General features: G+C 47.9%; 2 protein-coding genes across 2 annotated transcripts in view; one reads left to right on the plus strand and one right to left on the minus strand.

Moving 5' to 3' along the window:
* Positions 1-5,836, plus strand: part of LOC113207288 (TBC1 domain family member 31) — a 13,556-nt gene extending 7,720 nt beyond the window's left edge. Inside the window, exons 5-20 of the mRNA XM_026423788.2 lie at positions 10-158; positions 245-404; positions 502-592; positions 689-939; positions 1,040-1,260; positions 1,339-1,472; positions 1,567-1,739; positions 1,827-1,967; positions 2,051-2,230; positions 2,418-2,556; positions 2,652-2,854; positions 2,930-3,142; positions 3,227-3,382; positions 3,463-3,563; positions 3,654-3,730; positions 3,845-5,836. Of these exons, the coding sequence (XP_026279573.2) occupies positions 10-158; positions 245-404; positions 502-592; positions 689-939; positions 1,040-1,260; positions 1,339-1,472; positions 1,567-1,739; positions 1,827-1,967; positions 2,051-2,230; positions 2,418-2,556; positions 2,652-2,854; positions 2,930-3,142; positions 3,227-3,382; positions 3,463-3,563; positions 3,654-3,730; positions 3,845-3,957 (2,502 nt within the window). The 3' untranslated portion in view covers positions 3,958-5,836. The remainder of the gene's footprint in view (positions 1-9; positions 159-244; positions 405-501; positions 593-688; positions 940-1,039; positions 1,261-1,338; positions 1,473-1,566; positions 1,740-1,826; positions 1,968-2,050; positions 2,231-2,417; positions 2,557-2,651; positions 2,855-2,929; positions 3,143-3,226; positions 3,383-3,462; positions 3,564-3,653; positions 3,731-3,844) is intronic.
* Positions 4,113-11,236, minus strand: LOC113207296 (transient receptor potential-gamma protein). The gene is made up of 12 exons (XM_052270253.1): positions 11,225-11,236; positions 10,796-11,030; positions 10,485-10,640; positions 10,142-10,397; positions 9,888-10,021; positions 9,508-9,649; positions 9,226-9,421; positions 8,944-9,138; positions 8,105-8,330; positions 7,690-8,017; positions 6,967-7,366; positions 4,113-6,776 (listed from the first exon to the last, which is right to left on the minus strand). Exons 1-12 carry the CDS (start codon positions 11,234-11,236, stop codon positions 6,300-6,302), a joined length of 2,757 nt encoding a protein of 918 aa, XP_052126213.1. The 3' UTR covers positions 4,113-6,299.
* Positions 11,237-11,313: the final 77 nt, after the last annotated feature.

Consider the following 11,313-nt stretch of genomic DNA (forward strand, 5'->3'; position numbering starts at 1 on the left):
TTATTTTAGGCTGTGTTTATGCCTGTATCTGACAACATCCTTGCCTGCTTCCAAGATGATGCTATCCATATTTGGGCCTTCCAATCGTTTCAATGTGTTAAACAAATAGTTCCAGATTCATGGAAAGGACACAGCATACAAAGCATAGCATTTACCAGGTATCTTTGAATTTTCACCAAATGTATCCATACCGGGAAAAAAACTACAATTAGTTCTAGAAAAGGAAAACAATTACTCTGTTTAGGAATGGGCGTGCCATGGTTCTTGGGGGAGTCTCCCAGCAGTTAGTCATCTTTGCAGTTGACGACTGGGATGCCCAGGAAGTTCTTAGGCTTCCAGACTACGTCTCAGAAGTGAAACACCTAGAATTCCTACCTCAGGCCTTTGACTCTGGTGCAAACCAAGTGAGTACTATGCCCACACATGTTTATACCCTTGTAATTCAGTTTCTAACTACTCATTGTTTTTAATCCTTTGAACATTTCTTTATTTTGCTTTTAGATCCTTATGGCCTTGACTGACTCTGGCTCCATACTGCTTGTAGATGTTGCTAGAAATAATGTCACAAAGTCAAAGACTGAAAACAATATAAGTAAGTTGTGCTGGTACTGTTTAGTCATACTCTAAGTCGAAACCTCCTCTTCATTAACTAGAAGAAAAACCAATATTTTCTTCTTTATGTTGTCAGGTAGTTTTACTTGCAGTCTGTCTGGAAAATATGTTGTCTGCAATACATCATTCGGGGAAGCTAAAATATTTAGTGGTACTCAGTTCCTAACAAGCACAATGAATTGTGTTGACCAGGAGAGCTGTATCCCTGATGATGAAGAGAAACCTATTGAAATTTCTGCTAACCCAGAACAGAAGTTTCAACCCAAGAAAGTGACATTGAAAAAAAAAACAAAAGTTAGAAAAAAAATTTCTGAAGTGAACCAACAGGTCTTTAAAATATTTAAAATGCACATAAGTTTTCAGTTACATCATTTTTATTGTGTTATATTTTTAAAGTTGGGTCTGTATCATGTTTCTCTTTCACTAGATAGAAGCACTTCTTGATGTAAATCGCCTAAGACCCATTTTGAAAGAATACTTGAGCTACCCAGATCAATACCGATGTCTCATTTGGCGATCCATCCTCCAGCTTCCTGGCAACAAAGAGCCGTGGAAAAGCCTTTCAGAGAAACCACTCCATCCATCTGCTCAAGTTTTATCTGAAAAGAACCCAATTCAAAACAAAGTTGTATTGAGTTGTTTGCAAAAGTAATTAACAAAAAGCAGTATTAACAGAGGTTTTCATGTTTTTCTCAGATTCAAATTATTGTTATTTTTTATTTCCAGTGTTGTTAGCTGTTTGGCTCATTGGTCTCCTGTATTTGGAGAACTACCATATCTTCCACATTTTCTCTTCCCTTTTGTAAAGGTGTTCCATTCCGACAAATTCGTTTGCTTTGAGGTTGCAGCCACAATTATTGGTGAGAGAGTCTGAGATTATAACACTTTATTGATGTGTATTACCTCCTTTTGTTATTTCCGGTGTTCATTTGAACTTGATTGGTATGTTTGTAGTTAACTGGTGCCAGCACTGGTTTGAATATCTCACCTTCCCACCCATCAATATTCTTGGTATGATTGAGAACATTCTAGTGGAACATGATTCAGGCCTGGTTGATATATTTTCTCATGCTGGGATAACTACACGTCAGTATGCGTGGAGTCTTCTCTCAACGGCATTCTCTGAGGTCTGAATTACTGTTAATTTGCTCATATTTCCGTTTAGATGTAAGGATTAACAATTATAGCATTACTTTTGTTTTGTTTTGCTGCAGGTACTGTCATCTGCTCAGTGGATGCAGCTATGGGATAACATTATCTCAAACCCGCCAGAGTTTCTATTGTTTGCTGTTGTAGCCTATAATATCTGCTGTCGGGCCTCTCTGAAAACATGCTCCAAAAAGAAGGACTTTGAAGTAAATAGAAATTGCATTATGTAAACATTTACTTCGTAACAAAACAACCAAATCTCAAGAATTTAATGTAAACTTCTGTTCAGTTCTTTTTTAGGAATCAAAATCCCATTGACATGAGGTACTTCTTGAAAAAGAGTTATGAGTTAATGGAAACAACGCCAGAACAGTATCACCCCAAACAATATTTGAAGACATTTTCTCCATTGCCTAAAGGAAATTATCCTGTCTTCTCAGAATTTCCAAAATTCCTTGTCAATTACCAAGTAAGGGAAAGATCACTAAACACTACTAATTCCAACAATTTGGGGCCAGATTTTCACACGTTCCTTGTGGTTGTGCATCTTAGGGGTTGAAAAACAGCAAAATATGACCACATATTGGTCGCTCCGCAGGGAACGTGTGAAAACAGGTCCGAATAATCATGTTTTGACTTCTGTGTTAATGTCTTAGAAGGAGCAAAGGGATGCCATTCGACGAGAAGAAGAAAATATTCTTAAAGAACAACACTTGGTTATTTCTCAAAAACTGGCTCGAGAGGAAATATTGGCAAGAGAGAGAAAAGCGCGGATCCAAGAGACCCGTCTTCTTGGTATTTTTATCTTTTGCTTGGCCACTTGTTAGCTTTTCTGGAATGCTGTATTTCACGATTCAAACATCTATTGAAATTTGTTTGTCTGGTCTTAGATGCTGAGAAGGCTGCCAACGCAGCACTAAAGGCTGAAGAATCTAGACTACTTGAGAAAAGGCGACAACTAGCTGCATTTCGCCGAGAGTTACGTGCTCAGGAGGAAGAAACTCTGGCAACAGCTAGAGTGGAGGCCATGGAGCTTCAAGTTAAGCAGCGAACAGCAGAACTGGATCGCCTCCATCATCAACTGATTGAAAAGGTTAGGTTTGAATGAATCACCTCATTCAGTTAACTGAAAAGTTACCAGTAAACATAATTTTCTATTTAATTCCAGGCTCAACAGTCTGGTATTGATAGGGAGGGTCTTAACGAAGAAATGCATGAGCAATTCAGTAGATTAAATGCAAAGAAACAAGACATAAAACAGCATTTTGAAGACTATAATCTACGCCAAATGGCAAAGCCTTTCATTGATAATATTGTTTCAAGTGACGAGCTCTTACATCTTAAGCAGCAGCAACAGCTTTTAAGTGAAGAAATTCAGAAGGTTTGATAATATTTTCTCTCTCTATTTGAACTGCCCTCATGAAATTTGAACATGATTTTGATCTGTACATGAACACTTTCGTAGTTGCGGAAGGAGAGCAGTAATCAAGGAATTAAATCTGTGAATATTGATATGAAAATGACGGAGTTAGAAATTTTACAACAAAAGGTAGAAGTTGCCCTAGCTAGAAAAGCGTTTTATGAGCAGAATGTTCGGTTACATGCTGAAGATGGCCCCCAGGTTGGTATCATCAATATTCATGCAGAAGTTTTATATTGTTGAAATCTGGGTGTATTTTATCTTGTATATAATCTTAACAGGAAGCTAACAATACTGCAAAACTGAAAACGCTTGAAAATGAATTTAGAGAATTGTCTCAAAAATTGTCATCTGTTAGGAACCTTGGCAATCCTAATGCCAAGTAAGTGTTAATTATTTGCTCACACCTGTTATATATTTTAAGGAATCATAATGATTCTGTTAAACTCATAGTATTCTTTGAATTCCGTAGGTGTAAAAGTGAGAAAGCTGAGGGACGACTGTTGGATGTTAATAAACCTTTGATTTGTTTTGAGCCCTCCCAATCAGGTACATTTAAAATAATCTGCTTTTAATAATTTTGGTACTGTTAACTGGTGCAAATCTAATGCCTTCCATGACTATGCATCTTTCTACAATTTTTCTTTTCTGATTTATTTTCAGGAGCATCAGTCCCATTACGCAGTTCTGTTTATTATCAAAAGGAAAAATGTGCTGTTACTTCAGCTATGGAGCTAAGGAGAAGCCTTCTCAGCAATTGGAACACCTCTTCATAACAAGTTTTCATGTTCTTTCTCTGGAATCAATGTGATTTATCCACAAGTTCCACATTTTCAAAGTTTGATACGGTATTTTTAGTGTTTTGAAAACATTTATGTCCTCTTCATGTATGTATGAGTTGGTAGTATCTGGTTACACATTTAAACTGAAGTAGTCTGCGCTCAAGACATATATTGCAGTAAAAATAGTACATATGTACAATAAAATCCTTAGTAAGGTAAACATCATCACATGAGCTGTCTTATCTATTCACATAGTACGTACGGTAATATACTGTGCTTATGAATCTTTGAACAAGTGCCTTGTAATTTATTTATGAATGCTTGTATTTTATGAAGAAGTCCACATGTATTTGCATATTTAGATGACGGTTTTTCCACACAGTACAGTAGGTTTTTGATTGTAAATACTGTAAATAATTGTTCAATTTAATATCATTAAAAATGTACCAGTGTACCGGGTGTAACTTTGAATGCGCAGCAGTGTTGCGGGATTGCATACCCGCCAGGGCTTCAGGGGCCATGGCGCCTTACGGGTGAATTAGGTAGGCAAACCCGCAGCACTGCTGCGCATTCACAGTTACACCCGGTACAGTAATTCTGATGACACTCTGCAGATACATAATATTCTTCCGGTTTGAGACTAATTGTCAATCTCTTCTGTCTCTTTAAAAATGCTTCTATCGCCATTCCAAAAGTATGTACTCTGAAACATGATCATAGCCACAGTTCAAGGCAGCCATTAACTTCAGTTCATGATCTCTCTAAAATGTGCCTGTGTTATCAAAAAGTGGCATTATGTTCCCATAATCAAAGTAACTGGCAGTTAGTCTGATCTTACGCTAGGAGGACAAGTTTGTCACATTTCAACATCTGTCTATTCTGAAATTAGTAATTTTATAAGTGAAGATTTTCTCCTCAAGACATAATATCCTGTTATTTTTAATCTATTTTTAAATGAAAATTTTGTTCAATTTGAGGAGATACATTTTACCTGCAGGTTATACATTTTCTGTAGCTTCTCAATATTTTTTCTAGAGATGCTGGTTGCTGGTCCTTTAGAAAATAAGACTGAAAAATATTCAAACCTTTATAGGCAAAATCAAATTCTTCACATATTTTTTATTGATAATGATATTGGACCATATCCATTTTAGATGGGGAAATGTGTTAGTTATTTAATTCTTAAAGTAAGACCTTTTTAAAAATTTTATACAATGATGGGACGGTAATAGTAATAGAAACGCCAACCTAAATTTGAATGATCTCAAGAGTTGATGAAGTTGTCATGATTTGTGATGATGTTCTGAGCTCTATAACTTGATCTATTGTACAAATATTGTTTCTTGTTCAATCAAAAGGTAAAATGTTTACACATTTTAATATGTGAATGAGTTTATGTTGAGGAAGCAGAGTACATCTAGTACCTTAAATGATTTGTGATATGATGAAGGCTGTTGACATGACATAAAAAATGCAGTTGAAAAGTGAATATTATTTTTTCTCATTGGTCAGCGTAAGATTTAGATTACTTATCTTTAATTCACTTTGCTTGTGAATTTGTCATGTAACATCCCTTTAAGATTGGTAATGTGAACAAAAAAGTGTCCATGAAATAATAATTTTAGAAAAAATTATTCTTTATCATATTGCATGTCACAGATGCAGATGCTGCTGTTCGGGTAATAATTCTGGGGCACCTTATAAATACGGAGCAGAGTTAGGAGAATATGTCAGTCACGGTGGTGAAGTAAAATTCTAACTAAGTCCAGACTCTGCCCTGCCATTGTCCTCACAATCTGAGAACAAATTTAGAGCATATCTCAAAATCTATATAACTCCAATAAAATAAAAATACTGTAATTCATGTTGATAATATCAGTTAACAAGTTCATATATTTGGTATTGTAAAGTATCAATGTCCTTAATAATTGTGCTTGATAGCCTTAAACAGAAGTCATCGCTAGGCCGATTCCCCTTAACGCTCTAATAAATTCGAGGATTACATTCCTCGAGAACAGCCCTTTATGATACAAGTCAAAGCAGTGGCTTGTAAAGAGCTCTGCTTCATAATAATAAAAAATATTATCCTAGACAAGGTAATATGGTACTTTAGGACAAGTCCCGCTCCGCCCCGGCGGTGTACAGACGCGAGATGGAGCCGGGGGGTTCCCGCGGGGTCGGGGCGGGGCGGCGCGGGACAAGGTCCAGTAAGCACCTGCCCGAGTACGAGCAGCCAGGCCAGCCAGCGTATGATGTGTGGAAGTCCGTCGGGGCTTGTCCCGGGGCACCACCACCCCGCGCCACCCCCGCGCCACCCCCGCGCCGCCCCCGCGAGCTCACAGCCAGCCGGCGGACACGTTGTGGCCGCTGACCGGCTGGATCCCCGGCGGCAGGTTGGGCAGCGTGGCCACTAGGCCGTTGCGGTTCTTGTACCAGCGCTCCCCGTTGGGGCTCGGGGGCTCCGCCGGGCTGGGCACCTGCCCCTGGACAGCGCCCGCACTGCCCACCCCCGCCGCCCCCGGGGTCCCCGCCACCCCCGAGGGACCCGCCCCCGACGGGCCCGCCCCCGGGGGCGTGATGGTTGCCGCGCCGCCGGCCGCCTCCGACAGCAGCAGCGTGTCCCGGCTGCCCGACTCCTCCGTGGTGGACGGTGTGAGTGGCAGGTGGTGGTGGTGGTGGTGCAGCTGCTGCAGGTGCTCGATGACCCGCGCCTCCGCCTCCTGCAGCTGCTGCTGGCGCGGGCGGGGCCGCGCGCGCGCCTCCGGCACGTCCTCCGGAGTGCGCGCGGGCACGCTGGACGCGCGCTGCAGCGCCTGCAAGACCACAAGGACTTCACTAAAAGTTCAAGCGCACAAAACTTTTATGGATATTATTTTTATCTGATTTTTAAACTGATCTTTTATTTGATATTTTCATTGTCCTTTTTATGATTACTTTCTTTTTTTTCTTTCGATTTTTGAGTCTACACTGGTGGTTTTGGGTGCATAAGTACCCCTCGCCTACCTTCTTGGACGCGGCGCTCGCGGCCTGCTGCGAGGTGGAGGGCCCCTGCAGCGAGCCACCGAGGCCCTGCATGGCCAGGTCGTCGCCCTCGTTGTGCGAGGTGGTCTGCACGGCGTGGCTGCCGCGCGAGGCCGAGAACTTGTGCCGCTTGCGCTTGAGCGCGGCGAGCGCGTTGGCCAGCGGGTGGCCGTGGCCCAGCCCCTCGGCCGAGTCCGTGTCCGTGGCCTCCTCCGAGTTGGAGCGGTGCTGCGGGTGGCCGCGCTGCCGCGACCCGTTGCACACCGAGTCCTCGGAGCGGGACCGGCTGATGAGGCGGCCCACGCGCCCCGACTTGGCCGCCTCGATGAGCGTCCCCCAGCGCCGCTTGTGCGCGCCGCCCAGCGCCAGCCGCGATTTGCCCCTAAACAAGGACCGCACGCGCGTGACCCACTGGCCTCACTCACCAACTCTAGGCCGAAGGGTAATTCTCTATAAATTCAAGCGTTCTCCAATTTTTCTGTTTTTCATGATTTATTTTCTTATTTTCAAATTGAATTTTCCTTGATCCTTTCCTGATTTTTTTTTGGAGTGAGTACACTTATTTATTTTTTAGGGAAGTGCCCCCTACTTTATAGCCTTCCTTTTGGTGAGAAATAGTTGTCAGAACGAAATTGTTCTGTTGACATCGTTTTTGCGCTCTCGGCGGTCGGCGCTATTCCTACCGGCCACTCTCGCCGCACTCACCTCGGCGCGAGCCGCCCCATGGCGTCGGGGCCGGCGGCGTGCTGGCCGTGCCCGGAGCCCCGCCGGCCCACGCCCAGCACGCCCGAGATGGTGGAGCCGAAGAGCTCTGGACCCGCCAGCGCCCCGATGGCCCCCGCGCCGCCGCTGCCGCCGCCGCCGCCGCCGTTGTCCGCGCCGGCGCAGATGGGCTCGTCGGACTGGTCCGAGGTGAGGGGCATCTCGACGACGGGGGAGAGGTTCGGGCCACCGGACGAGGACGGCGGCGGTGCGATGTTGAAGCCCTTCATGAGCCGTCTCTCCTTCTGTCGGTTCTTCTTGCCGCCGGACCCTGCAACGCAACAGCCGCGAAATGCACTACACGTCGCTCACCAGCACGCGGCGCCACCTCCTCGTGGCCTCCACACCCGACACTGACCTCCGCCCGTCGACGACGAGGTGTGCGTGTTCATCCCCGAGTTCTTGAGGATCTCGATGAGCTCGCAGCGGAAGGCGGAGATGTCCTGCTTGATCTCGTTGACGTCGTCCTCCGTCACGCCCTGGGACTCGGCCTTGCGCTGCTCGACCGTCACGTACCGCCGCACCAGGTTGCGCATGATGCTCTGGTACCGGAAGTCCCTCTCACTTGCCTGCTTCACCTTGCGCTGCCGAGGCAGGTCCGAAACAAGAGTAACCAATGTTTTAAGGCAATTATGCTTCGAGCAACAAAGTTCGACTCTGGGCGCCGCGGAGCCCGCCTCCACCGCCTCTCCTACCCCAATCACCACCCTCCCCCCTCCCCATCTCCCACGTCCCTCCCCGGGCCGAGCTCAGAGTAGAGCCGCGGGGGCTTGAGCGGCTTAGCGCCTGACGCGGCCTCGATAGGCAACCCCCGGCACGCCCGTGCGCGGCGGGCTGGCGTGGCGCGGTGTGGCGGGCTGACGCGGCGGTGCGCGGTAGCGCGGTGCACCAGACCGTGCGCTAAACCGACAAGTGGTGTGCTCCCCGTGCCCCGGGCTGACAGTACTCCGGGTGTGCTCCAGACACTCCAGGCGTGCTTCAGGTAGGTACTCCTGGTGTACTACTCCGGATGTACTTCACGCACTCCGAGTGTACTCTAGATGTATTAAAAGTATACTCTGCGTACTCCACTCCGGATGTACCTCACGTACTCCTGGTATCCTCCGGGTGGACTTCCTGTCCTCCGGGTGTACTCCCTGTCCTCTGGGCGGGCTCCTCCTGCGTCCCTCCCTAAAAGATTCAAGTCGTGGCACTCACCCGGATGGTGCGCATGTGTTCCTTCTTGGCGGCCCGCGAGTGACCGCACAGCTTTCGGTGGAGCCAGCGGCAGATGTAGAAGATGCTCTTGGGCGTGGGGATGACGTTGAACGGGGGCGGCACCGTGCCGCCCTCCTCGAAGTAGGAGATCCACAGCTTGCTGCGGGCGAACTTCCACTCCGTGTCGGCGCGTTCCTGGTGGGCAACGAGAACACACGGATATCGCTATGGCTTACTGCGGTTCTTCAACCCCCACCCCGTCCTGGCGGGCTTCCCACTGACCGAGATGAGCTGGTACGAGTGGTTCATGGTGGCGATGAGCAGGTTGAGCAGGACCACGATGTTGATGACGGAGTACGTGCCGAACATGAGCATGCCCCAGAAGCGCGTGAAGCTCTTGATGCCCGCCAGCTCGAAGTTGTCCAGGTCCACCAGGCCGAACACGGCCCAGAAGAGCGTTTGGATCGTCTCGAACAGGCTGGATGTTTGGAACGTGACGAATTGATTGATTGCATCGGATCGTTAATGACTGTATGGTTGATGATTGATGGATTGAGCACTTACTTGGCGAACCTCCTCCAGACGACGCATGCGTCGCGGTCGGGCGGGTGCGTGGAGTTGCCCAGACCAGTTTGCTGGGCCGGTTGGTTCTTATTGCAGATTTGCTTCTCCATGTCGGCGTAGTACCACAGCAGCTGGTTCAAACCTACGGGACGAAACAAATCAAACATCACGTTTGCCTCCGTCTTGAAGGGGAAATGTTAGGGGTGTCACCCCACACACACACTCTGCGGCCTCGTGTTTCAATCAAGCGGTGCGCGCGCGTTCGACTCCCACACGAGGCGGAGTTGTTGGCCGGCGGCCAGGCCTCAGGCCCCAGGCCCCAGGCCGGCGCGGGCGAGACTGCAGGAAGGCCGTTAAAGTTAAAAGCACTCTGCGCTCACCGCACGAGAAGGCGAACAGCACCAGCACGTAGAGGAAGAAGAACTTCATGATGTCCATCACCATCCGGCTGAGCGACACTTGGAGCGGCCCCAGGTAAGGGTTCACGGAGAAGATGTACACCAGCTTGAGCGAGCTGCAACACAGAGAGTCGGTGTGAGGCGTGGGTGATTTTGTTGTAGCACGTGCGCAGCATTTATTAGAGGGGGGAAGAAGTGATTGTGCCACTCGGAGCTATCGCATTTGGTTTACCCACCTGAAAATGTTGGCCGCAGAAAACAGTCCTTCGGAGATGAGCATGGGGTCCCACGTGTCCCACTGCTCGCGGGGCAGGTCCACCATCTCGCCCGACAGCTCCTTCTCCTTCTGGACCTGGTAGTAGGCCACCACGCGGAGCGCCACCGTCGCGACGTACAGCGAGTTGGTGACGAAGTCTATCACGTTCCACATGTCGTTGGCGTACTCTTCCAGCCCGACGTCCCACAACTGTTTGACTTCGCTCCATATCAGACCTGATGCAAAACAATGGACATCAACCAATGGTTTACTACATTAAAAAAAAATTGTTTTCAAAACATAGAGGTGCGTATCCTACTCACCCAGCACCCAGGCCAGTATCAGACACTCGACCACGGTGGGCGGCGAGCCCCGCTTGGTCGTCACGTCGTGGTTGTCGTCCGAGATGAGGGGGTCGGCGCCGAAGAGCCATTCGGATATCACAGATTCAATGCGTTGGGAAGCTAGGATAAGTAAAACTGGAAAAAAGAAAACGGAATCGAAGGCGACACCTCGTTATTGACGGCGGCTGAGTCGGGCGCGGAGAGTGGAGTGCAAGTAGTTGTATACAGGAGAAGTATGTTGACGAGAAATTTAATTTAATTTCGGCGCAAGGCGCACGCTCTGCACTCACAAAGGAAGGTAAAGTAGGAAGCGGCGTGGCAGAGGAACTTGATGAAGGGCTTGCGCAGCGTCTGGCCCACGCCCGAGTGCGGCGCGATCACGTACACCGTGGAGAAGAGCGGGAACATGGCGCCGATGCGGATGATCTCCAGCGCCTGCAGCACCATGTTCTTGCGCCGGAAGCCGGGCAGGCCCTCGTACCAGATGGAGGCGAGCAGCTGCTGGACGTTCGGGTGCGCCACGAACTGAGGGAGATAGAGAAGTGTTTAAACGCGCGCACTGCTTTGGTTAGCGCGGCCGCAGCGAACGGTTGATATGGAAGGGGAGGGAACGGGGAACGGGAGAGATGGGGAAGAAGACCCATTTGTCTGCGGAAGAGTGCCGGGGTGCTCTCCCAGGCTGTGCCTGTGCGGTCTCCCCAGGGGAGGAGGGGGCCGGCTCGGCGTGGCATGTGGGGTGTCGCAGATCAAGACGGATGAAAGGCCGGGAGCGAGAGAGAGGGGGAGATTGAGAGAGATACAGAGAGAG

The sequence above is a fragment of the Frankliniella occidentalis genome, unplaced genomic scaffold, assembly GCF_000697945.3.
Source record: "Frankliniella occidentalis isolate FOCC.00 unplaced genomic scaffold, Focc_3.1 Scaffold115, whole genome shotgun sequence".
Classification (NCBI taxonomy): Eukaryota; Metazoa; Arthropoda; class Insecta; order Thysanoptera; family Thripidae; genus Frankliniella; species Frankliniella occidentalis.